Consider the following 25,938-nt stretch of genomic DNA (forward strand, 5'->3'; position numbering starts at 1 on the left):
CCCTCTTGCCCACCGTTTTCCCTCCCTTCTCTCTGTTTCTCACATGCACCATGAGTCCTGCTGCTTCAGGCCTGGTGTCCACACACCGTGTCTCTGTAGCTAAGAACATGGTTCAAGTGTCAGACGTCTGGGTTGAAAATCCAAGCTCTACCCCAGCCTGGTTAAATGACCCTGGGCAAGGCACTTCGTCTCTCAATGTCTCCATTTTCTCTTCTGTGAAATGAGGTTAATACTTACTGTCAGAGTTTTTACAAGAATGAAATGAAATGATATGTGGAAAGGGCTAAAAATATAGTCCCCAATTAGTGTTAGTTACCACTACTTGTTATCTCCCATTCTCAGCCTGGTTAACACTTCTCATATTTCAGATCTCAGCTCAAATGATGTGAGGGAGGTCTCCCTTGACACCCTCTCTCCAGCCAGGTTATGACTCTCTGTTAAATTCTCACCTAGCATCCTGAACTTTTAATTCATTATACTTAGTGATTATATATCTGAGGGGTTATTTTATTAATGTCTGTCAACCCTACCAGAATATAAGCTCCAAGAAGATAGAAATATCCCATTTTACTCATCATTAGATCCCCACATCCCAGCACAGTACCTGGCACATAAGCTAGATACTTTGTTTGTTTGTTTGTTTGTTTGTTTTGAAAGAGAGAGCACGCACACGCAAATGGGGGAAGGGCAGAGAGAGAGGGAGAAAGAATCCCAAGCAGGCTCCACACTATTGTGCAGAGCCCGATGCAGGGCTCAATGCGGGACTCAAACTCAGGAACTATAAGATCATGACCTGAGCTGAAATCAAGAGTTGGATACTTAACTGACTGAGCCACCCAGGTGCCCCACACCAGATGGTTTTTAAATAAATGTTTGATTAAAGGGGAGGCAAGGTAGTGGAGCCAATGTGTTCAAATCATTCAAGAAGATTGTGATCATAAAAAGTAAGGGCAAGACATGGAGGAGGACCAGGGTTTGTCACTTACTTTTTAAGCTGGCAGATACTTGAGCATGTTCAAATGCTAATGGGAAGGAGCGAGAAGAGAGGGAACTTACCAGAATGACTGGGAGCCATGAGACTGCAGGAGGGGATAGCACTTAGTGCAGGAGCCAGAAGAATCATTCTCAGATAGGAAAGACATGTCTTCCTTGCTACAGGAATGAAAGAAGAAAATTCAGCTACATTTGTAGACTTGGTGGCAGGAAGTGCTACCAAGACCTTTCTATGAATTTTGGTAACACAAGCAGCAAATCTGGATTCTCCAAAAAGCTCAGCATACTTGGTGGATTTCATTCCATGCACTTTTGCAACTCATGTAAAAAGGAAGCAGGTGGGTTTTTTTTTCCTTCATCAATGACTACACTGATACACTACAGAGCAAAATGACAAGTCTCCAGAGCAACTGAGACCAACGATCTCAGCGTTCTCTTTATTGAGCATGCTTCCTCAATATTGGGAAACAGTATGGGAAAATGATAATGTTATAAAATAATAATGGCTGACACTGGTTGAGGGCTACTATGTGCCAGGTGCTATTCTAGTACTTTATCTACAATAACTCATTTGATCCCCACCTTATGATACCATTCTGCAGGTAAGGAAACTGAATTTCAGAGAGGTTAAGTAACTTGCCCAAGGTCATCAGCAAGTAGGTGGCAAAACTACTTTCAAACCCAAAGTCTGACTCCAAACTTGATGTTTTTTTTTTTTTGTTTTTTTTTTTTTTGAGAAAGAGAGAGAGCAGAGGAGGGGGCAGAGGGAGAGAGAGAGAATCTTAAGCAGGCTCCATGCTCAGCACAGAGCCCAATGAAGGGCCTGATCCCATGGCCTCGGGATCATGACCTGAGCTGAAATCAAGAGTCAGATGCTCAACCCACTGAGTCACCCAGGCACCCCCAAAATTGATGCTTTTAACCACTCTACTCTCACTAGCAGAAGGGAAAGAACATACTAGGAATCAGAAACTCTGATGTCTCCACCATGAACTAACTCTGAACTTGGGCATTCATTTGCTCATCAACAAAATGAGAATGATAGTGTTTACCTTTATAATGCTTTTTAAAGGATTATGAAATGCTGAAAATGGGAAATACTATACAAAAGATCTTATGAGTATACTGATCATAAGACTTAATATCCTTGTCTTCTAATTGGGTCACAAGCCAATAGCCGTTGTTGAGACCCTTGGTTCCCATACCAGTACAGCAGCAGCAGTTTGGGTGTTCTGGTGTCTTTGGCAGATCAGCTGATTCTCATCCCATCAGCTTTAACATCCCTCGCCAGGTCTCCTTGATGACCCCTTCCCCCCGAACACACACCTACCCTTGGGAACAGTTGCAGCTTATGCTCTCACTTCTTTGATTCCATTGGCCAAAGGAGTGACTGTTAAAAAAAATAAGCAGTAAATAGCCTGAATGGCAGCTACTCGTGAGGTACACCCCAGAAGGTCAAGTTCCACTTTGGTGGTAGAACCACTGTTCCAGTTTAGTGGTGGAATCAGACTATCAGAGCTAGAAAAGAACTTCAAGGTCATGTTTTAGTGCAACTCCCTGACACCCCTCCTTACCCATTTTATACTAGGAAAACCAAGGTCAGGTAGGTGAGGTGATACAACCAGATGGGATTGGTAGCAGCACTTTTTTGTCCTTGAAAATGTTTTCAAATAATTTTAAAGCAAATAATTTCACCTTGCCAAAATCATAACTGGAAAGTACTTCAATCACTTATAAATTTGTTTTGGTACATGTACCTTTTCAGAGAGGAGCAAAATCCTAAAATTCCATTAACCATAAATAAATAAAACCTTAAACCCAATAACTCACGTGAAGCCCATGCTTCCCATTGCTCTTACTTGGTCATTTCAGGCATTTCCCAGGCGGAAACAGGCCCACATCTTCAGGGACAGCATAATCTGACAGTTAAATTCTCATTGCTCTGCACAAAGCCCAATCTATTATTACTAGTTCATCTCTGAGCTTAGTTTCCTAGTCTGGAAGAACAGTACCCACCTCCTAGAGCTGGAGTGGGGGTTGGGGGTGGGGGGGGGTGTCACATGAGATAATGCACTTTTAGCACCCAGCTAGCACTCTATAACTTTATTATTATTTGAGCATAATTCTTTTCTCTCTCAAGCAGATAGTTCACCTTGCTTAATGACCTTAGACCTTCGACCACTCAGATGCTACTAAACCAAGGAGAAACCCAGCTGTGCCAGGCCTAGAAATGTCCATCCCCACCCCCACTCCCTTTTAAGACAGTGAGTAGGCCGGAATTCTCCTGGTTGATAAATGAGAGGAGCCGAGAAGGAGCAGAGAGAAGCTGCAGTGATGACTATTCTGAGAATCTGATCTGCGAGCAGGCGAATCTCCACCACATACACCATGGAGACGCTTTGGGAAAGAGAGCCGGCCTACCTGCCTGAAGAAGGATGCTCGAGAAAGGGGATGGACGACAGAATTGCTTAAAGGGAGATGAACTGGAGGTGCCCAAAGAGGAAAATTTGAAAAGGAAAACAGAGGCTGAATTTTGGGAAACCTGAGCGGTGAGTGTCATTAAAGGAAGGATTGCGTGTCTCGGGGAGACAGATTTTGGAGGAAACGAGGAGTAGGGACAAAGGTGGGGGTCCTCGAGCTGCGGAGTCCGAGCCGCGCAAGCTGTGGGGGATCTCCGGATGGCCCAGCGGTGACCGGAAGCCGACATTATGGGGGGCACCCACAGGGAAGGTGGCGGGGTCGGGAGCCGGCCGCACAGAAGCCGCCGCGTTCGCCCCGGGGAAGGTCAGCGACCCCCGGCCAGGGGACTGTGCGGAGGACTGAGAGGGGCCGCGGTTGCCATGGCGCCGGGCGGGGAGGGGGTGATTCGGGCCCCGCCCCGAGCCCCGCGGGGCCGCCGGCTCCAGATGGTCCCGGGCCTCCCGCGGGAGCCGGCGGCCTGCGGCAGGGGGAGGCTATTGTCCTCCTTCCGCGGCGCCGCAGTCCCGCCGCTCGCGCCCGCGCGCCGCCACGCGCCCCGCCGCCGCCGGCCCCGCGCGCCCCCCGCGCCGCTCGCGCCCGGTGACAGCGCCCGCCGCCGCTCGCCGTGCGCCCCGCCGCCGTCCGGCCACCCGCCGCCGCCCGCAACCGCCCCTCGCGGCCGGGCTGCGGGCGCGGCGACGACCGGTGCGCCCCCGCCCGCCGCGCTCCCGCCTGCCCCGCCGGCGCTCCGCACCGAGGTAGGTGCCGGCGCCCGGGCCCGCTTTGTCCCGGCGGCGGGGCGGCGCGCTTTGTGCAGCCGCGTGCGGGCGGCGGGGTTGGGGTCGGGGTCGGGGCCGGCCAGGGGAGTCCGGGAGGGAGGATGCGGCGCCTGGCCCTCGCTGCCGCCGGGTCCCGGGGACTGGATGGAGAGTCATGTGCCAGCCACCCAGGTACCGGGGGTGAGGGTTAAGGCGTGGGGAACGCGGGCCTTTCCGGAGCGGAGGGAAGAGTCTTGCAAGAGTTGGGACTGACAAACGCGTTGAGGGATCGGGTCGGCTGGGCTGCGAGCGTCTGACAGCGCCGGCTGTTCCCGTAGCTGAGGCTCCTCCGCCGACCCGCCGGCGCTGATCCAGGTGCTGCGGACACGCTCTGCCGTCTGTGCCCGGCGTGTGCGAGCGCCCGGCTCCCTCTCGGGAGCTTGTTGGGGGCTTCTCTCTGGAGCCGAAGGGGCTCCTCCTCGCCTCTTCGGTAGCTAGCTCCATGCCCTCCTTTATGCTTCCTCACAGTGTGTGCGAGAGGGGACACGGCTGGCTGCCAGAACACTGGCAGAGGGGGAATGAAGCCCCTTCGGGCGGTGGGGAAGGAGCGGTGTAAGGTGTTTCTGTGGCCGGGACATCCAGAGGGCTGAGAGTCCACCCCGCACAGAACTCCTGGGCAAGGCCTCCTCCCTGGGGTGTTCCAACTCCAGCATTTACTGTCCACTCTGGGACCGAACGACCCCATGGCGTTGCATGCTCGTCTGCGCTGCAGGCTGGTCCCTTTCCTAACCTGCTGCATGTTGTCTCGTGGGTTTTTTCTCAGCTGCCCTCCTCCTCTCTCTGGAGCAGACACGATTCCAGCGCTGGAGAGGCTGTTGGTTCAGGCAGGCATGGGCAGGGTATCCACAAACCAGTTTTCCTTGAAGGTGAAGAGGGCAGAGTGAGTTCCAAATATGTGTCTTGGCTTTGGGTGCTGGGCAACCTCTTGGCCAATTCAGAAGAGGAAAGGATTAGAGAGGCAAAAGTTAATATGGATCTTACTCCCTTGAAGAAACTGATGTAACCCATCAGTTACCGCTTGGGGGAGGGGCATAGCAAGGGAGTGAAAATTAGTCTGAATAATCCTACCCTGAGTGGAGGATTCTAAAGAATATCAAACAAAAATTCAGTGCCATTCTTCAGCCCAGTCCCTAAGTTCCTTGGAGGAGAGTCCCTGTGTTTCCCCAGAAAGACAGCCTTGAGGGAAATGGGTTAGAGGTTTGTTTCTCCACAGGGGTCTGTGATTGCCCTGAGTGCATCTTCCTTTTGCCCTCCTAGGAGCCCTGACTTTATTTGTGATCTCTTTTTCCTTTTATGTCTCTGCCGGTCCACTCGTGCTTTGAGTCAAATAAGATTTTTACATGGCCAAGGTCCCTATTTCTTCTCATTTATTATTCATCTTGCTGTCATTTGTTCAACTCTGCTACCCCACCCCAGCATCTCCAGCGTCCTTCTACAGCACATGTGTGATTCGCCTGTGTTGGGGCATCAGCTCTATTTGTGTCATTAGATCTAGAGTCCACTCCATCTTCCTCTCTCATTGCCTGAGGCTTCTGGCTCTTTGTGGATCTTGGGGTTTCTCAGGGAAATTATATTTGAGTGTAGCATTGGGTAGAGCCTAAAGCCACCCAGAAGCTAACCTCAGGTCACACTCACCCCTGAAACTTTGTGTCTCTTCAGTCCTCCTAGCCTCCCCTAACCAACAGTGGCCCTTGAAGTGTGGTCCCCAAACTAGTACTTTAGTATCAGCTGGGAACAGGTTAGAAATGCACATTTCTGGGCCCCACCCCAAATCAACTGAATCAGAAACCCTAGGGGTGGGGGGACAGGGCCCAGTGGTCTGTGTTTTAATAGCCCTCCAGGGTCACTGGAATTCATGCAAGTCTGAGAATCCCTGATCCTGAACTGCAGAGCTTAACCCTGAGAGTACTCCAGCAGAAGGTCTTCTCCAATCCCATCTTTGCTTGAGTTTTTCTCCAGCTCTAAGAAAGACATTAATTTGCTGGCAAAAAGAAAGAAAAAGAAAGAAAGAAAGAAAGAAAGAAAGAAAGAAAGAAAGAAAGAAAGAAAGAAAGAAGAAAAGAATTATGGTCAAGTCATTCACTATTTCTTTACCGAATACCTATTGTACTGAGCTTGGAAAGGACAAAACATGAGTAGAACACAGCCCTTGTCCTCAATGGGTTAAAAGTGGAGCAAGCAGAGAGACACATAAACAACTAAGTGTAATACAATGTGATGAAAGCAATGATAGCTTCATGCTGAAGTTCTGTGGGAGCAGCAGAGGAGGGAACCATCAACTCTTTCTCAGAGGGAGGTAAAGAATTAATCAGGAGCAGGATGTGGCCAGAGGAGGAATTAGGGTATAAGACAGGCTCTAGCCGGGGGACAGGATTTCTAGTTTTGCATGCCAGATAAAACAGGAGGGAAGGGGAAGGGGTGGGGGCGGGGGGGGGGGGGTGTCTGCCCCTGAGGATCACCACGCGGCTGAACAAAATCTGCATCCCGCAATGCTTGGGTGGAGAATTGAGTAGGACCACAAGCTTGCAGCTGGTGGGAGTTGGCTTTATTCTAGCATGAACAATGTAAGCTACTTGGGCCTGGCCTCGAGGTCAGTGGCTAAGAATAAGGTGCTGGTGAAACTGTAATCTGGATTAGCTGCTGTACCGTCCTATTGCCAGAGTTCAGGAATCCATGAAGAGAATACAGAGAGACAGGGGGGCATGGGGCTGGTGGACAGGCTGACTCTGGAAATGTGAGTATGGAGACCCAGACCATAGGTGAGGAATAAGATACTCAGTGAAAAGAAACCAGAGCAGGATCTATGTGAAGAAACTCAAATAGAAAACTATAGGAATCTAGAGATGGGGGTAGGGAACAGAGAACACAGGGTATTGTCCAAAAGGCCAGGAGGCTGCAGAGCCCAAAAACCATAAACCAAAACTCAGAGGCCCTCGGAACCACTGTGCTGAACAACACCAGAGAGCACCATTCACATCCAAGTCCATGGGAACAAGTTCCTTGGAATGCCAACATGAAGCCCTATAAGGATCTGTGATCTAAGGACATCTGTGTCGTCTTCGTTCCTTATCTATATGACAGCATCCCTGGAAACTCAGGACACAAAGCATGTATGCCAAATTTTGATTTGGTCAAAGGAGCATTTAAGTGGCTGAGTTTTTATTTGAGAAGGAGAAGTTCCAAATCCATACTTTCCCCCTCAAATTATAGGATTCCATGGAAAGGCTCTAACAGCCAGACCTTGCTGGGAGGTCTGGATCCCATGCCTGGGTCCCTTAGGAGGACCAAGTTGGATTACCAAAAGGAAGCCAGAGTAATACATGTTTAGGTTTTATACAGTTTGGGGGCCCCAGGGACACACGGTGGTTTGGAGACAGGATCAGACAGTCTGTTTCTTTTAAGTGTCTGTTCTTTGTGGAGCACAAAGATATAAAGCAGGATTTGAAAACCTCAGAGGTCTTCAGGGCCCAGGCACCTAACAAAAATACATGACGTAGCTGGAAAGGAGACAAAAGGGAATGGTGGGGCCTGCAGAGAACTGGAAAGTACCTTCACGCCCACCTAAAGGAATTCAAAATCAGATGTATATATATATATATTTTTTTTTTAATTTTATTTATTTAAGTAATCTCTATACCCAACATGGGGCTTGAACTCATGACCCTGAGATCAAGAGTCACATGCTTTTCCGGCTGAGCCAGCCTAGCGCACCCAAAATCAGTTATTTGTAAACAGCTTATTGGACATAGACCTGGGGGCTGGCTGTAGTAGGTTTGTGACTCCTGATAAAAGGAAAAGGGTCATGGAAACTGAAGGTTAGAGGGCATTGCATGTATGAGTTTTTGTGGGGAGGTCTATACAGGGAGAGTATGAGTGCTTGAAATGTCAATCCCAGAGCTAAGTGTGAGCATGGCTACTGGCAAGGAAGCCTTAATCTGAAAAGCAGAGAGAATGGAATTAGTACTGGTCCTGGGGCTTGAGCTGCTTCCCTGTTCCAGTGCCTGCCAGTATTAGGTGACTTTGGTTCAGGTCACACCTTGCCCACAGCACTCTTTGCCCAGGGTGACTCAACTCTGCCCTAGAATTTATTTTTATATAAATATTTACAGAGCAAATTCAAAGAATCTGTTGGGGATTAGGAGAAATGATGGATTTTAAGTGAGAAAGTTGTCCCAGGCTAGTGGAAATTAAGCTTTCTTGCCTATTACAGGGAATGAAAAACCCAATCGAGGAACCTTAGACCTTAGCTCCCTCATACCTCATTAATGCTACTCCCAAGGAAATCCTTGTGCCTGCTTTCTCTTGCACGGAAAGGGGAGGGGCAGACAATCCTGGCTCACGTGGGTCAGGTTCAGGTTCAGCTTCATAAAACCAGTTAATGACAGAAGCCAAGTCCTGCCTTTGTGTGCCCAGGGGAACACACCAACCTATCTACCCACAACTCACCCCGCATCCCTTCTTCCTTCCCCCAAACCGCACACGAGGCTCTCCTGACTTCCTTTCCAGAACCAGAGACTGCCAAGATCAAGCCTCGACTCTAGGAAGTAGTGCTAAAGGGTTAAAATGTGTTTGTGTTTGAGAGGTACTAGGAAAAATAGAAATGCAGAATTGGGGGTTCTAATAAAGTTACAGACCCAGCCCCCTCCATTCCCTTGAACGGCTGCTGAATTACCCGAGAACTTTGGACGGTAATGGGTTTTTTTTTAATCCCTTGCAGCTAATCTGAAGCTCATTTGTTAGTTTTGAGAAGGACAGAGTTTGTTTGCTTAGCGTAGAATCGCAAGGAGTGCTGGCAACCATATGTGGTCCTAATTTCCCTAGCTTGGGCCCTAAAAGGGAGCCACAAGTGCTGATCTCTCCCATGGAACTCTGAAGGGCTCCAGTAAATTCAAAGAACGTGTAAATGTTGTTATTAAGAGCTTGTTCCCCGAAGTGAGAAAGAACCTCTCTTTAAAACCCAGCTCTGCTCCTTCCAGCTGTGTGACCTTGAACCATGACTTAACTTTCACAGTGCAGCTTCTATGAATGGGGATGACAATGAACCCCTGCCCCATGGGGGTTTTGATGAGATGATGCATGTAAATAGCAGGGACACATATCACAGCTGACACTTATCCAGCACCTATTAGGTATTTCCTGTACAAACAAAAGGAAACAAAGGGGAGAGAGCCATACTGTGTCCTCCTCTGAACTCCTGGACACTTTGTCTGTACTTACCTAACAGTGCATCACGGTCTTCCTGGTGTGTCATAAATGTGTCTTAGCTCAAGAGCAGGATTAGGGTCTTTTCAAATTACCTACTGGGTACAGGAGGCCATCTTATGTGGAGTGGGAGCTCAGAACAGTTTGCGGAATCAAGGAATCAAAGAACTCCAGTTTATACTCATTATTGTCCATGGGGTCCCATGCCTGCTCCCTTCGTTACCCTGGTTTGCACATTGCTGTGCTGAGCCATGCTATTAGCCATGGCCGCTTCCCGTCCCCAGCTTTGCGCACCTGTCCCTCTCTGGCCTGAGCCTCTGGAGCCCTTCCTCTCTGTTGCACCACTCTGGGACACTCCTGCCTTTGTGTTTCACTCCTGTCCTTCTGCTTCCCCACCATGGCTCCCCCTCTTCCACCGGGGCTGATTTTCATTGACAGAGAAATCAACCACAGCCTTCGGCCCTCAGGACAGCAGAGCAGATCTAGGGCAAGAGAAGAGAGGACATGGTGAGTACTGGGCTCAGTGGTCCTGAGATGCCCCTCACCAACCACGTTCCTCCTTGCAGGAGCAGGAGGCCACCTACCACCATGAGCAGCACCCTGTCACCCACAGACTTCGACAGCTTGGAGATCCAGGGCCAGTACAGCGACATCAACAACCGCTGGGACCTGCCTGACTCAGACTGGGACAATGACAGCAGCTCAGCCCGCCTCTTTGAGAGGTCTCGCATTAAGGCCCTGGCAGGTGAGGCCAGGGGAGGGCCAGGGGAGATGCTGAGGAGGCTGGGGAGAGAAGCTTGTCAGGAAGAGTCCTTTAACCTTATGGGAAGACCAACTTTCTTTCTAAGCTGCTACACAAGAGTAGGAAATCCAGATCACCCCCATCAAGCCCCTGGGCCCAACTTAGCACCGAGAGCAAACATCACACAATCCAGAATGTTCCCCAGCTTCCCCTCCCCCAGGCACAGGACTCAATTCTCTTCCTCTCTGTCCCTGAGTCATGGTTCCTAGCTCTTTTTCACTTACTCCTGCCATCTCCACCCACCCATCTCCCTTACCTTTCATCCCCTTGTTGTGTCTTCCTTGGTCTTCACTGTCACCTCTCACACCTGTTCTCCCTCCCAGTCCATTATCCTCCCCTCTCCCTCCCCGCCTGTTCCTTCCACCTGCCGCCTGTTCCTCCCATTGTTTCATCTACCTGTTCCCTGAAGCAGGTTCCCTCCTCCCGCTGCTGGTTTCTGCAGCTGCCCATTCTCCCGGGTCTGCTCTCTACCCACCAAGGCCTCTGCCCTCCCCTAAGGCTTGGGCTCTTCCCTCAGCTTCTCGAGCGAGCGCAAACAAACCCGTCGGACGGGCCTCCCTGCGTTCCTGGAGGAGTTGTCATGGCAACAAGAGTGCAGCTGCCACCTGACACCACCAGGGGCTGGCGTGGGGCTGAGTCACCCACACACCCTAAGGCCACCCACCCCGTCTGGTTTCCCTCCTTCATCCCACCCTTGTCTTTTCCACCCACCTGCTGGCCTCCCAGCCCAGTGCGGTGGGAGAGGCCGCAACTATTATTCCCCCCTCAGAGGCAGTGCTCCCAGCACGAGTGGGTGGCCTCCTGGAAGAAGGGAGACACTGAGGGGGTGGTTCCCAAACCGGGCTGCAGTTTTTACAGGATCACCCAGGGACATTTTTACAAATACAGGTTCCCAAGCCCCTCCCCTTCGTAGACACATTGAATTAGGATCTTTGAACATACGGTCCAGAAATCAGGATTTTTAAAAAGCTCTCCAGGTAACTCTTTTCAGGCAGCCCAGCATCCATCTGAGGACCCTTGGGTGATGGCTTTAGCTCTGGGGATCCCTCATCATTTTCTCCTGGACCTCACTGCCTTTCTGGTTGGGTCTTCAGGCTGGCTTATGAAATGCACCTATCAGTGTTTCTATAGATGAGAACAGTGGGTTACGGACAATGTCACCTCTTTGAGGAAAAGTTTCCCCGGTACCCTGGTTTTGGATGCACGTTGCCTCTAGAACTGTCATGATGTCGGTGTGCACATGTCTTGTGCCACCCAGGACTGTTTCGATGTCTGTGCACATGACACGTGATACCCAGGACCATCACCATGTTCACGCACACATGCCACCCGAGCTGTCATTTCTCCACCACCAAACCGGGCTCTCCCCAAGAGGCATCTCAGTATGGGCTTAGCCTAGCACTGCAGCTTGCACCTACTGGTGCAAATAAATACGGGATGAATGGAGACAGGAGAGAGGCAAGAGTAGGCTGTAAGGGGCAGGCGCTGAAGCCCAGAGAAAGGAAGGAAGAAGATCTGGCAGCCGTCCCTTTGGTGCTGCGCACTGGGGGCCTGGAATGGCCTGGCTGAGGAGGGCCTGGTGGGCCTAGCGGAAGGGAAGAGCCAGAACTGGAAGTGGTGACAAACAAGTAGGGAAGACACTAACACCTATTTCACAGATAAGGGGACTTGAGCAACCGCCTAAGCACAGAGCCTGGCACCTACTGAGCTGGTTTTGCCTCTTGGAGGATTTCTCTTTCTCTGCTCTGGGAGTTGGCGATTAAAGCTCATGTCCAGAAGGAGACTTCCCAGAGTCGCCCCAAGAGGGGCCAGCCTTGTTACACCTGCAAACCTTCGGGGGCCCACGCTGAGGCAGCCGGGGCGGTGGAGGGGGGGGGGCGGGGGGTTGCCGAGGGCAGTTCCCCGCTCGCCCCGCAGGGCCCGGCCCGCCACAGCCGGCCGCGCTCCGCCTCCCGCCCCTCCCCCGGCACCGTCCGACCTGTTTGTCGGGAGCGGCCTCTGTCTCCTCTCGCTCGTAGCCAGGTCTGCTCCGTCGACTTGCCCCGGAGCTCAGGCGCCCAGACGGCCGGAACACCGTTTCCCCCGCTCGGCGACACGTTCACCACCTTTGAGCCAACTCCCTGACGGGAGCCCAGGCGCTCGGGGACCCCGGGTTCCGGGGGCGGGGGAGGGGAGCGGACCGGTGGCGCCCCGCGCGGCGCGGGCAGGGCATGGGCGCAGGGCCCCGGGCCGCGTGAGAGGCAGCGGGCGGCATGAATGGGAACGGAGTGAGCAGGGCGCACGGGCCCGGCCTGAACGGGGCGGGCGACTTTTACTATGAGGCCGTGGAAGGGGCGCAGAGCCCCGGGGGCCTCCTGCTGTCGCCAGCCGCCTTCATCAACCCCGCTCAGTACGCCAGCGTGCTGGAAGGCCGCTTCAAACAGCTTCAAGGTGAGCTGCCGGGCTGGGGGGGCACCGGGCGGGAGCAGCGGAGCAAAGCCCGAGTGGGACATGGTCCGTGCTCAGCCGACGATGTGCCGGGGGAGTAATTACAAGAGCCCACGAAAAACTTGGTACTGACAGAGTGGGGAAAGGCTTGGACGCCCTGGAAGAAGGGACAGTGAGCGTGGCGGCAACGCACAGGAGGGCACCCAGGCAGTCCTCTGTGGCTGCTGAGGGTTTGGAGGTGAAGCACCTGCTGGGATAGCTGGAAGGAGAGAGGGTGGTGAGCGGGAAGGCTGAGCCACCTAGGGCTTGTCCCTGTTGCCCTGGGTTTCTGAGTGGGTGTCCCAAGGTGTGTGAGGGAGTGCGTCAGACAGGCTCAGGTATATTCTGAGCAGGCATGTGTTCATGCTGGCATCAATATTTCAGTGTATTTTTGGAACCCACTGTGTTTTGGGGTGTCCGTGGGTGTTGTGGGCACCTTGTGAAATTCTGCTTTGCCTCTGGTTCTTGGCTTTGCCCAGTTTTCTCCTAGCTGCCACTGTTTTCACGTCTTCCTCTCTTACCCTACCTGTGGGCCAAAATGGCCTCAGCCCAGTGCACCTGGCATCAGGGCAGTCTCCACAGATCCAATAATGGCTGATGATCTGGGCAATCCCCAGCTCAGAAGGGGCCTGTGGACCCTGAAAGGAGGCCCACAGAGCAGGGGCCCATGGGTGCAGTTGTTAGGACCCCAAGGTTGGCCTGGGTAAGAGACAGAGGTTGGAGGTAAGAGACAGAAATAGACATGGGTGTGTTGTTATGTTTTATGGGTGAGGTGCCTAGGAATGTGAGACTCAGGGATGAGTCTTTTCAGTTTCTGAGATGCTGGTGCTGAGAAGGGAAACAAAAGTGACTCTTCAGACCCTGGCCACTTGGGTTGGGTCCTCACACTAGGCTTCTCTAGGGGAAATGGGCAGAAATCCTCGTGGCCAGAGCAGCTCCCAATGGCCTGCACTTCTTCCCTCACTTTGTCATTTATAACGTTTAAAATTTTAACTTTTCTGCAGAACCTAAAAAGCATGTGTTTATCAACAGCCCTTCTTGCAGACCAGGCAGCAAGGCATTTCCTCACCTTCTTTGAGATCTGCACCTAACTCTGCCTGAAGCTTCCCCCTGTGTTTCTTGGGCTCAGTGTTTTCCCTATTCCCGGCTTTCAAGATTGTTTTCCTTCTTTGCATTGGAATGTTGGTGTCCTGGGACAGGATCCCCTTTCAGCCAATCAAATGAACCCACCCCAGAAGTAGAGGAGCCTGTCTTTTCTTTAAATTATCCCAGGAGAGCAAGCTGACTCAGGAGGCTCACAGCCTCTAATGTCATGTCCTTCTAATGACCACTTGGAAGAGCCGCAGCTGCTGCTGCTGCTGCTGCTGCTGCTGCTGCTGCTGTAATTTAAGTCCACGCCCTTTCCTTTGTCCATCACCAAAGAGAACAGCCACACCTCCTGCTGGTCCTGGTTTTCCTTCGGGTTAGATCATGCCTGGATAACTGTAACTCATCAAGGAGTAACTCATCATGTGTGCCAAGCTTCTGACATACATTGTCTCATTTAATCAACGTAGTGACCCGTTGAAGTAGAAAGTCGAGTAGTGTGCCCGTTTTACAGATAAGGAAAGTGAGGCCCTGATGAAGTAACAGTGTTTCACCACTGTTACAGGACAGAGCCCTGGTCCCAGATCCTAGCCCTTCTCCGTATGTCTCACTGCCTCTAATTCCTTTCATCCTTTCTTCTCAAAACCTGTTTTCTCATTTTTATTTTTTACCTTATGAGCTCATTCCATTTTCTTTATTTCCTGCTTTTAAGTTAGGGATTTTCATCTCAGGCACCTTCCTTCCCCTCCTGCATACCCGACCTCACTTCCAGTCTCTCAAGCACCCCCAGGCCCCTAACCCTGTCAACTGGTATTTAGAAGCAGGTGCACTGTACTTGAAGGCTAGAAATGACCCCATATCGCTGCCACAGATGAGCGAGAAGCTGTGCAGAAGAAAACCTTCACCAAGTGGGTGAACTCACACCTGGCCCGGGTGACATGCCGGGTGGGAGACCTGTACAGCGACCTCCGGGATGGACGTAACCTCCTGAGGCTCCTCGAGGTGCTCTCAGGAGAGACACTGGTAAGCTGTGGTCATAGGGGAGGAGGGAGGCCGAAAAACAGTGGGCAAGGGGACAAACTTGGAGTTGCCCTTCGAGAGGAATGACAGCACAGAGTGGAAAGCAGTTGGCTGTTGTCTGCTCAGAGGATGGTTTCAGTTGGAGAGGCTTTGCTACATGGATTAAACAGGAGCATTGCTTCATGGAGACAGAAACAGTGGCCCCATTGAAAACATTTCTTTTCCCACCCACTCTGGGTGCAATTAATTCCCTTGGGAATCTTAATCTGCCCAAGCCTGATCTGGAACCTCAGCTTTGGCTGTGTGAACTTTGGCCCAGACTTGAGGGCTGTCCCTGTGTTCCTGAGGGGGGTCATGGGGAAGATGTGCAAAGGAGGGCCCTGGGAAGGCTAGGAGGGAAGGAGGAGGAGGCCCATGGATTCATGTCGTTGTGTCCTCTGTCCCTCAACAGCCAAAGCCCACAAAAGGCCGCATGCGGATCCACTGCCTGGAGAACGTGGACAAGGCGCTACAGTTCCTGAAGGAGCAGAAAGTGCACTTGGAAAATATGGGCTCCCATGACATTGTGGATGGAAACCACCGTCTGACCCTTGGGCTGGTCTGGACCATCATCCTTCGATTCCAGGTACCCCACAGAGTGTCACGCAGAATGTGCTTCGCACATTGGTGCTGTACCGTGGACAGGCACTGCCAGTCCCTGGCATGATCGATATAAACAGGAAGGGTCTAGAACCTTGTATAGCACTTTGTTGGTTGCTGCGATATCCAGGCCCCAGATCAAGGGACTCTCCTCCTTAAACAGAGTAGAGACCAGTGTGAGTGTTGTCAAACTTCTGTGGCCAGTTCCCTGTGGCCCGGTTTGTTGACTGGTCACATGTAGTACGACCACATGTTGGACCACAAGGGACTGGAGATTTTACAGACTGAACTTTCACCCCTGAGAGTTTGAGAACTGCATTTGGGGTCTGGTCATTGGTCCACTCCTCCGTCTCAAACTCTGCTTGCCTCCCTAAAACAGTCACCGTACTGTTCCTTATGCTCTGAGCACAGGCAGTCCAGTGTCCTAATGCCATCACAACTGTCCTGGTTGTCCCCTTTCTCCCTGGGTGTAACCTTTTCAGCTCCTCGCAGCCCTGAGCAGAACTCCATCAGTGTCCCCTTTAAAACCCTGCTTTCAGGCACTCGTGGGTCCCCACCTGGAGGAGGCAGCAACCTTCGTCTTGAGGAACGTCCACTATTCTGACATCTTACCCCATCTTGATGCCTCAGATCCTTTTGAACCAATGTTTTGTGGTCACTCGCCTAGGAGGAATGGTCCCAGGCTCTGTTCCTGCACCCCTATCACAGGAGTCTAAAGAGCAGTTTCCTGCTGTACATTTCTGAGTATCTCCAATAACTCCAGGAGCCCCTGTTCAAAGAGTGAGGATCTTCTTTCTCTCCTTCTTAGATCCAGGACATCAGTGTGGAAACAGAAGACAACAAGGAGAAGAAGTCAGCCAAGGATGCCCTACTGCTGTGGTGCCAGATGAAGACCGCGGGGTGAGGCTGCCCAGGGACCATGGCCTTGGAGGGTTGGATGCACCAAGCTCTGTGGTAAAGGAGGCCTAGGCTCCAGGACCCATTAGCTGGGGATCCATCGTTGAGTTGCAGACCTGGGCTAGGCCCTACTTACCATTTGTCCCGGTCTCTGTATATAGGTATCCCAATGTCAACGTGCACAACTTCACCACCAGCTGGAGAGATGGTCTGGCCTTCAACGCCATCGTGCATAAACACCGGTGAGGAGCCAGGGTTAGCGAGCCCACCTGAGCTGCCGGGTTGGTTAATGGCCTAGGGGCACACACACGCACAAACAGTGAGATGGGCCACCCAGCAGTTATGAGGAATGAACATTCAGAGAAGAGCTGGGATGTGGGGGCAACACGATGCACAGAGGGCAGGGATGGGAGCCGAGATGGGGAGAGATGGGTGGGTGTGGGTTTAGGGTCCTTGGTTCTGGACAAAATGGAGTTGGTGACAAGGATAAAGAATAGGGGTAGCTTTACTTTTCCTCTTTAGGAGCTCATGTGCTCCCAATGCCTTCTATATTCCCCCTTGTTGCAGGCCGGATCTGCTGGATTTTGAGTCACTGAAGAAGTGCAATGCACACTACAATCTGCAAAACGCTTTCAATCTGGCCGAGAAGGAGCTGGGGCTCACGAAACTGCTGGATCCTGAAGGTGGGGCAGAGGGATCTACCAAAGACGCTGCGGGATAGAGATAGAAGGCAGATGATGAGTGGGCGCCTGGGGCTGGCAGAGGGGTGGGGTGTGTGCATGGGAGGTGACTGCTAATGGATATGGGGTTTCCTTTGGGGGGTGATGTTGCAGAATAGATAGTGGTGAGGGCTGCACGTCCTTGTGAATATACTAAAAACTGCTGAATAGTATACTTAATTTTTAATTTTTTTTTAGTGTTTATTTTTGGAGGAGTCTGAGAGAGAGAGAGAGACAGAGCATGAGCTGGGGAGGGGCAGAAAGAGAAGGAGACACAGAATTTGAAGCAGACTCTGGGCTCTGAGCTGTCAACACAGAGCCCAACGCAGGCTCGAACTCACAAGCTATGCCACCATGACCTGAGCAGAAGTTGGGCACTTAACCGACTGAGTCACCCAGGCGCCCCATGAATAGTATACTTTATTTTTTTTATTAAAAAAAATTTTTTTTTATGTTTACTTTTGAGACAGAGAGATAGAGTGCGAGCAGGGAAGGGGCAGAGAGAGAGAGGGAGACACAGATCTGAAGCAGGCTCCAGGCTCTGAGCTGTCAGCACAGAGCCCGCCGCAGGGCTCGAACTCACGAACGGTGAGATCATGACCTGAGCTGAAGTCGGACACTTAACTGACTGAGCCACCCAGGCACCCCTGAATAGTATACTTTAAAAGGGTGAATTTTATGGTATGAGAATTATATCTCAATTAAAAAAAACAAAAAACAAAAAACCAGCTGTGGGAAGAGGTGCCACCCTGTGGCAGAAAGAGCCCTAGACTACAGTTCCATCCCAGCCCCACCATGGACCAGCTCTAGAGCCAGTCACTTAGCCTCTCTGTGGCTTAGTTTCCTCATCTCTAATATGGGAAGATTGGTCTATGTGGTCTCTAAGGCCCTTCTCATTCTAAAATTCTAGGGTTCTAAATAAAGCTGCATGACCTTTTTTTAAAAAATTTTTTAATGTTTATTTTTGAGAGAGAGAGAGAGAGAGAGAGAGAGAGAGAGAGAGAGAGACAGAGTGTGAGCAGGGGAGGGGCAGAGAGAGAGGGAGACACAGAATCCGAAGCAGGCTCCAGGCTCTGAGCTGTCAGCACAGAGCCCAATGCGGGGCTCAAACCCACAGACTGCAAGATCATGACCTGAGCTGAAGTTGGATGCTTAACCGACTAAGCGACCCCAGCGCCCCTAAGCTGCATGACCTTGAGGACTCACCAAACGTGGGCCTTACAGTCAGCAGCCCCTGCTGACTGGCCTCTGTGGTTCTGACATTAACACTGGTGAGACTGGTCATAGCCACCAGGCTTTTATTTGGTACTTGGCACTGCACTTGATGTTTCAATTGATTTAATCCTCACAACACCCCCTTGAAATCAGTACTGTTATTATTCTCCATTTATGGAGGAGAAGATGGGGACCTATAACAGGGTTAAGTGACTTTCCCAAGGTCATACAGCTGGTGGAGCAGAGAGTCAAACTCCAGACCTGTTTGCTCAGCCACATCTGGGAGAGCAGAGAACAGTCTTGGTGCCTCCAGGAAAGGGAGGCAGAGAAGGGCCAAGGGGCTTCCCAGCTGGAAACGCCCCTTCTTAAACTCCCTGGGCAGACTTGGGTCTCAGTTGTTTTCTCCCTGTTTTCCATCCCACCGTAGCCCCATCTCAGTCCCTCTCAGTCCAGAGTGACAACAGCTAACTGGTGTTAGAGGGAGGGCAAATGTAGGATCCTGGGAGAGCATTGGAGAAGCACAGCTATGATAAAGAACATTTATGCAAAGCTAAGTATCCTGTAACTTGACGAGGTGATTCCAGTGGTTCCTGCCTGCCTGTGAGCTTTCAGAAGTGGTCAAAGGGCTGCTGGTCCTCTAGTCTTCCCTTTAGGCAGGATGGAATCTGCCTAATAGAACCCAGGGATTTCAAGTCCTAGTCAGCCTTCGCCCTTGTGGTAGAAGCCGATTTGCCTCAAGGACATTCACCTCCTTGGACCCATAGCTGAACTTTGGGATTGAGGTCGAAAATAGCCGTGACCATGCCCCAAGATGGCCCTGAGAACTGCTGGGGCTCACTGGGCCTGTCCCTCTGAACATCCTGGGTGCAGGAAGCTTACTTTGTACCCTCCGTCTTGCTGCCCCTGAATCCATTGACTTCTTAGACATCTTTCCAGTTCTTAAGTACAAGATCCATCCCCAGACAGGAATACGGTTTTGTTCCTTACCTTTCTTCCCCTAAACAACTAACTTTGGTCTCCACTGGAAACAGTGGGTAAAAACCTCCTTGGGCTTCTGAATTTTGTCCTCTGCTTGTTTCTAGGAGGGGGAAAAAAAAATCTTAGCTTTTGCATGCCCTTTTAGTCCAAAGGATTTATTTGTCATTTTGTACTGAGAGGTACTGGAAAGAGGTCAGTCTTGGAGGGTTGGGGATGGGGTGAGGCTGGGACTGGGGTGAGTGATTCAAGCTGCAGGTGGATTTCTGGGAGGCAGGTTCCTAATCTCTAAGCATACACGACTGACCTGGGTGATCCTTTTTCTCAGATGTGAATGTGGACCAGCCAGATGAGAAATCAATCATTACTTATGTGGCTACTTACTACCACTACTTCTCCAAGATGAAGGCCCTGGCTGTGGAAGGCAAAAGGATTGGCAAGGTATTCCCCACCACGGGGCGGTCAGCACAGAGGTCTGGCCTGGAGGTCTTCCTCCCCTAAAGCAGAGACAGGGCGGAGCTGTGGGGCTGGGCCAGGGACCCCGTGGGCAGGCCCCCCCATGTCGCTGTCTCACAGGTGCTGGACCATGCCATGGAGGCAGAGCGTCTGGTAGAGAAGTACGAGTCCCTGGCCTCAGAACTGCTGCAGTGGATTGAGCAAACAATTGTGACCCTCAACGACCGGCAGCTGGCCAACTCCCTGAGCGGGGTCCAGAACCAGCTACAGTCCTTCAATTCCTACCGCACGGTGGAGAAGCCACCCAAGTAGGTGCCTGGGGACCACCCCCTGCAGCAGCATGCCTGCCCTGAGCCGTGCTCATGGGAGAAGGAGTCTAAATTAGGGGGGCCGTTTTGGAGGGAAATTTGGCAGGACGTAAATGCAGCGAAGGCTCATGTCTCCCAGCTCAAAGTGCCGGAAGCAATTCCAATATAAATTTTTTAAATGATTATCCATTTTTTAAAGATCATGCTGTAGGAATGCTTGCTGCAGTCGAGTCAGTGCAATCCACTCGGATAAGATTACTGGCTGGGTGTTGCAGAACCCTATTCCAGCTCAGGGCCAGGGGGACTGGACCTGACAGGAGGGTCATAACCAACAACACGGGTGTGCGACCGGTGACTTACACGTTGCAAAGGTTCTTACTGTTTACCTATATTAGAAATTGGCTTTTTTTCAAGTGCAGAATTGCCATTAGGCAGTTCTATACCGTGCATGCTAAACCTTCTGTTTTCCTGTTTTTGAGCTTTTTCGGAGTTAATGTGTTTCAGCTCCAGAACGAACACTGATCCAGCAAACATCTGTTCCTACACATTCCAAGAATGATTTAAGGTGTGCCCTTTGACCCAGAAAGGCCTCTTCTGGGCATTGAACAAAGATATAGCTTCCAGGATGTTCACTAACCTGACCTTTGTAAAAGCAAAATGAGTCATGGGATAGCCACTGAAATTAATGTTGAAGAGCTGCATTTGTTGACATGAAAAGAAGTTCATGAAAAATAGGTGAAGAAGCAGTTTACAAAACTGCTTATTTGTAGACAGCAGGGAGCAAATGGCGAAATGTTCAGGTTCAAAGTACCTGAGTTCAAATCCTGGCTTTCCCATCAAACAGTCCTGAGCATTGGGCATCTTACTGAGCCTCTCTGTGCCTGTTTTCTCATCTGGAAAATGGGGATAATAAGAGAACGCGGATAATAGTAAGAACCAAATGAGAGGGCCTGGCTCACAGTGGGGGGGTCCTTGGCCAACATTAGGTGTGGTTCTGATATAATCCCATCTGTGTACAAAAAAAGAAGAGGAAGCACATGCCTGCCAAAGGGCAACCGGTCGTTTCTGTATGGGTTTCATTTGCTCTAAAATTATGTTCTTTTTGCCTACCAATATTTTCTGGCCTTTGCACTGAAACCATGCATTGCTTTCATGAGAAGAAAAGCAACCCAGGACACTTTATTTTGAGATGTAAAGCGATCCTGTGCCTAAGTGGCCCTTGACCCCAACCTGGCCTCCAACCTCAGGTTCACCGAGAAGGGGAACTTGGAAGTTCTGCTCTTCACCATCCAGAGCAAGCTGCGGGCCAACAATCAGAAGGTCTATACGCCCCGCGAGGGCCGGCTCATCTCTGACATCAACAAGGTGCACGGCCTCCCTTCCTGTCCCACCGATGTCCCATCCCTGGCACCAGCCCCCACTACCCCAACTGGAACACTTGTCCAGGCTCCCCACGGCCCTCCCCGGTACAGATATGACTCACACATCCTCCTGTACATCCTGCACATCCCCCCTTCCTCCTCCGTCTGTCTCTCCGTGCAAGTGCACATAATAAAATTACACCCTAGTTCCTTATCTTGTTCAGCATACCCCGAGTTCGCTGTCTCTACTTTTTTTTTTTCCACAATGTTGTGAGATTAATGTAAGTAATAGGGTTCACCTGCGGTCCCACCACCACAAACAAATCCAGTGGTCTCCACCGTTCCCTGTCCCTTTCCAGTCCTCATCCACAAGCAGATGAGCTCTCACGCAGCTCCGTGGCACTCACGTCGTCCCACTTCTCATACTTCCACGCACAAATGTCTAACCAACTACATTCCACAGACCCAGCAGACTGAGCTTCCGCGGGACTCATAGTGTGCCCTCGGTCCTGATGATCCCTCCCCACCCTCACTTCCTGAGCCCTGGTTCTTTTGCACCAATCCCATCCCCACCTCGCAGGCTTGGGAGCGGCTGGAGAAAGCTGAGCATGAGCGTGAGCTGGCCCTGCGCACCGAGCTGATCCGCCAGGAGAAGCTGGAGCAGCTGGCCGCCCGCTTCGACCGCAAGGCTGCCATGCGGGAGACCTGGCTTAGTGAGAACCAGCGCCTTGTGTCCCAGGTAAAACACAGGGGGCTCTTGGCCTGTGCAGGCTGGGCAGGAGAAATGGGAGAGCGAGTGGTGGATTAGGAGCCCTGCAACATGGGGAGCTAATGAAACCAGGAATCCATCACACAGATAAGAAGACCAGGAATCCCTGGAACGGGGGGCCAGAGGCTTACACTGGAGAAGGGGTTAGTGAGATAGGATGGGATAGGATAGGGACGAGACAGAGCCACCTTGCAAAGTTGACATCTTGCAGTGGAAGCCCTCTGGGGAGCAGAAGGGACCGGCGAGCAGAGGTGGTGGCCCTGAGCTCCTCAACTTCCCCTGCCTGCCCTCTGCCTCAGGACAACTTTGGGCTGGAGCTGGCGGCCGTCGAGGCAGCAGTGCGGAAACACGAGGCCATTGAGACGGACATCGTGGCCTACAGTGGTCGGGTGCAGGCTGTGGATGCCGTAGCCGCAGAGCTGGCCGCCGAGCGCTACCACGACATCAAGCGCATTGCCGCGCGGCAGCACAACGTGGCGCGGCTCTGGGACTTCCTGCGGCAGATGGTGGCAGCCCGGCGGGAGCGGCTCCTCCTCAACCTGGAGCTGCAGAAGGTGTTTCAGGACCTGCTCTACCTCATGGACTGGATGGAAGAGATGAAGGTAGCAGCGGGCTGGGGGTGAAGATGAGCAGGGCAGTGACAGCGTGACCGGGGACCTGTTCCCTTGGCGCATCTTGGTGGAGTATGTCTCAGTGCAGGGCCCTGACCCCTATTCAGGTGCACAGAGCAAACGGCCCTGTCTGCACGGGGCTCACATTCTGGTGGGAGGAGGCTGATGATAAAACCCACGGACTCGCCTGGTTGGCTCAGTCGGTAGAGCATGTGACTCTTGACCTCAGGGTCACGGGTTCGAGCCCCACATCGGGCATGGAGCCTACTTAAAACAAAACAAAGCAAAACAAAAAGCAAAACACTCCACGAGCCTATCAAGAAACAAAAGAGCAGGTGGACATAAAGCCCACGAGGAAACTGAACAGGGTCATGTTATAAACTGGTCCAGGAAGGCATCTGAGAAGATGCCATTGCAGAATAACTGAAGGAGCCAGCACAGGGAGATCGGAGCAGGCACTGTTTCAGGCAGAAGGAACAGCCTTGGACCTGCACAGGCGTGCCGTGTTCAGCGAGAGCAGGAGGGCAGTGGCTGAGATAAGGGTGGAAGCAGCCAGCTCACCCAGGGCCTTCCAGGCCTGCTCAGGGGGATGAGTTTTGTTCAAAGTCATATGAAGCACTGAGAATGATTGGAAGGTTTTGGAAAGGAGAGACACGATTCTGCCTTAATGTTCTTAGAGGTCACCTTGACCATGAGGTGAAGGAGGACCGTGGGGAGCTAGAGTGGGAGCCAAGGGGCCAGTTAGAGGTGGTGTAGTGACCTGTGCAAGGGATGGGGATGAGGCTGGGTCTGGAGAGACACTGAAGTTGCTGGGGTGCTGGGGACTAAGCCATGACCGCAGGAGGGTGGCAAGAATCTGGGTCTGAGAAGATGAGTCAGAACAGAGATTTCAGGAGCAAGGGTTAGTAAGAAAGTCGTTCCACAGGAGGGGAGTTGAGTACAAAATGGCCAGGGAGCCTGGACAGAGCTGGGGTGTCACTGTGTGTGTGTGTGTGTGTGTGTGTGTGTGTGTGTGTGAGAGAGAGAGAGAGAGAGAGAGAGAGAGAGCGAGCTGTCGCACATGAGCAGGTGTGCTCATCTGGGTGTGACACCCAGAGCCCCCCCACAGGGGGGGTTAGGAGGTTCCGTGGATCCAGGAAAAGGGAGCAAGATTAGCCCATGTGTGTGGCAGGACTGAAAGAGGCCTGGCGGGGGTGGGTGGGTCCTGGGTGGCCCTCGGAGAGCCATGGGCATGCCACCTGTCCTGGCAGGGCCGGCTGCAGTCTCACGACCTGGGCAAGCACCTGGCTGGAGTGGAGGACCTGCTGCAGCTGCACGAGCTGGTGGAGGCAGACATCGCTGTGCAGGCTGAGAGGGTGCGGGCCGTGAGCGCCTCCGCACTGCGCTTCTGTGACCCAGGGAAAGGTGAACACGGGGTGGTGGGGGGAGCGGAGAAGGGGAGGGAGGGTCTGGGGAGGAGAACATTAAGAACGGAAGCAGCAAGGCCAGGGAAAACCAGGGACAGGAAGGATGAGGGGTGGATGGTAGGTGACTGAGCTAGGGAGGGAGCCCTGAGAGGTGGGGGGGGGGGGGGGGGGGTGGAGATTTGTAACCATGGATGGGTAGAGGCCGCAGGGTGGCTGAGTCACAGCTCTCAACCCTCCACTCTGACCTTTTCAGAGTACAAGCCGTGTGACCCACAGCTGGTGTCAGAGCGGGTGGCCTCCCTGGAGCAGAGCTACGAGGCGCTGTGCGAGTTAGCAGCGGCCCGGCGGGCCCGCCTGGAGGAGTCCCGACGCCTCTGGCGCTTCCTCTGGGAGGTGGGTGAGGCCGAGGCTTGGGTTCGGGAGCAGCAGCACCTGCTGGCCTCAGCAGAAACTGGCCGGGACCTGACCGGCGTCCTCCGCCTGCTCAACAAACACACAGCCCTGCGAGGCGAGATGAGCGGCCGGCTAGGGCCCTTGAAGCTTACACTGGAGCAGGGCCAGCAGTTAGTTGCAGAGGGCCATCCCGGGGCGGGCCAGGCCGCCGCCCGCACAGCCGAGCTGCAAGCACAGTGGGAGCGGCTGGAGGCCCTGGCAGAGGAGCGTGCTCAGCGGCTTGCCCAGGCCGCCAGCCTCTACCAGTTCCAGGCAGACGCAAACGACATGGAGGCCTGGCTGGTGGATGCGCTGCGCCTGGTGTCCAGCCCCGAGCTGGGGCACGACGAGTTCTCCACGCAGGCCCTGGCCCGACAGCATCGGGCCCTGGAGGAGGAGATCCGGAGCCACCGGCCAGCCCTGGATGCCCTGAGGGAACAGGCCGCAGCCCTGCCTCCTGCACTGAGCCGCACGCCCGAGGTGCAGGGCAGGGTGCCCACGCTGGAGCGGCACTACGAGGAGCTGCAGGCCCGGGCAGGCGAACGAGCGCGGGCCCTGGAGGCAGCCCTGGCGCTCTACACCATGCTCAGCGAGGCCGGGGCCTGTGGGCTGTGGGTGGAGGAGAAGGAGCAGTGGCTCAATGGGCTGGCCCTGCCCGAGCGCCTGGAGGACCTGGAGGTTGTGCAGCAAAGGTAGGCCCCCTGCTGGCTCCCTCGGGGAAGGCCTTGTGAGCTGGGAGGCCAGCGTGTGGGTGGCGGGCCCTGCCATAAACTGTCTGCTCTTGCTACAACCCTTGAGTCTTAACGATTGTGTTTTCATTTTAATGAAAAATATTTTCAGAGAAAACATTAGGGGCCCCTGGGTGGCTCAGTGGGTTAAGAGTCCCAACTGTTGGTTTCAGCTGAGGTCATGATTTCATGGTTTGTGGGTTCGGGCCTCACATCGGGCTCCGTGCTGACAGTGTGGAGCCTGCTTCGGATTCTCTCTCTCTCTGCCCCTCCCCAGCTCTCTCTGTCTCTCTCTCAAAAATAAATAAACTTAAAAAAGTTTTTTTAAAGAAGAAAATGTTATACAGCAAGCTCCTATATACCCAATCATCCAGATTCAATAATTGTCAGTATCTTTCTATATTTGGTTATTTTTCCTTTTCTTAAAAAATTTTTTTTTCGCGTTTATTTATTTTTGAGAGAGAGAAAGAGAGCACAAGCAGGGGAGGGGCAGAGAGAGAGGGAGACACAGAATCCGAAGTAGGCTCCAGGCTCCGAGCTTTCAGCTCAGAGCCTGACGTGGGGCTCGAACTCAG

The 25,938-nt window shown here is 52.5% G+C and overlaps 2 protein-coding genes across 9 annotated transcripts in view; one reads left to right on the forward strand and one right to left on the reverse strand.

Annotated features, from left to right (window-relative positions):
* Window positions 1-12,676, reverse strand: part of CD1H11orf80 (chromosome D1 C11orf80 homolog) — a 118,514-nt gene extending 105,838 nt beyond the window's left edge. Inside the window, exons 1-5 of one of the 5 annotated variants that reach the window (XM_053202872.1) lie at window positions 12,254-12,676; window positions 9,768-9,955; window positions 5,002-5,130; window positions 2,324-2,383; window positions 1,057-1,152 (exon numbers count right to left, since the gene is read on the reverse strand). The gene's annotated coding sequence lies outside the window, so the exon portion shown is untranslated. Of the gene's footprint in view, window positions 1-1,056; window positions 1,153-2,323; window positions 2,384-2,852; window positions 3,954-5,001; window positions 5,196-9,767; window positions 9,956-10,671 lie in introns of those variants that run through there. The other 4 variants (XM_053202878.1, XM_053202873.1, XM_053202874.1 and 1 more) reach the window with 4 other exon arrangements.
* SPTBN2 (spectrin beta, non-erythrocytic 2) overlaps window positions 3,173-25,938 on the forward strand; it is a 39,466-nt gene continuing 16,700 nt past the window's right edge. Inside the window, exons 1-14 of one of the 4 annotated variants that reach the window (XM_027045691.2) lie at window positions 3,173-3,542; window positions 10,040-10,218; window positions 14,699-14,850; window positions 15,299-15,472; window positions 16,295-16,386; window positions 16,545-16,625; window positions 16,951-17,066; window positions 19,621-19,733; window positions 19,869-20,056; window positions 21,304-21,421; window positions 21,998-22,156; window positions 22,486-22,788; window positions 24,048-24,201; window positions 24,457-25,327. In XM_027045691.2, the coding sequence (XP_026901492.1) occupies window positions 10,062-10,218; window positions 14,699-14,850; window positions 15,299-15,472; window positions 16,295-16,386; window positions 16,545-16,625; window positions 16,951-17,066; window positions 19,621-19,733; window positions 19,869-20,056; window positions 21,304-21,421; window positions 21,998-22,156; window positions 22,486-22,788; window positions 24,048-24,201; window positions 24,457-25,327 (2,678 nt within the window). In that variant the 5' untranslated portion in view covers window positions 3,173-3,542; window positions 10,040-10,061. Of the gene's footprint in view, window positions 3,543-4,114; window positions 4,212-4,388; window positions 4,404-10,039; window positions 10,219-12,197; window positions 12,706-14,698; window positions 14,851-15,298; window positions 15,473-16,294; window positions 16,387-16,544; window positions 16,626-16,950; window positions 17,067-19,620; window positions 19,734-19,868; window positions 20,057-21,303; window positions 21,422-21,997; window positions 22,157-22,485; window positions 22,789-24,047; window positions 24,202-24,456; window positions 25,328-25,938 lie in introns of those variants that run through there. The other 3 variants (XM_027045692.2, XM_027045689.2, XM_027045690.2) reach the window with 3 other exon arrangements.

The sequence above is a fragment of the Acinonyx jubatus genome, chromosome D1, assembly GCF_027475565.1.
Source record: "Acinonyx jubatus isolate Ajub_Pintada_27869175 chromosome D1, VMU_Ajub_asm_v1.0, whole genome shotgun sequence".
In the NCBI taxonomy this organism is placed as follows: Eukaryota; Metazoa; Chordata; class Mammalia; order Carnivora; family Felidae; genus Acinonyx; species Acinonyx jubatus.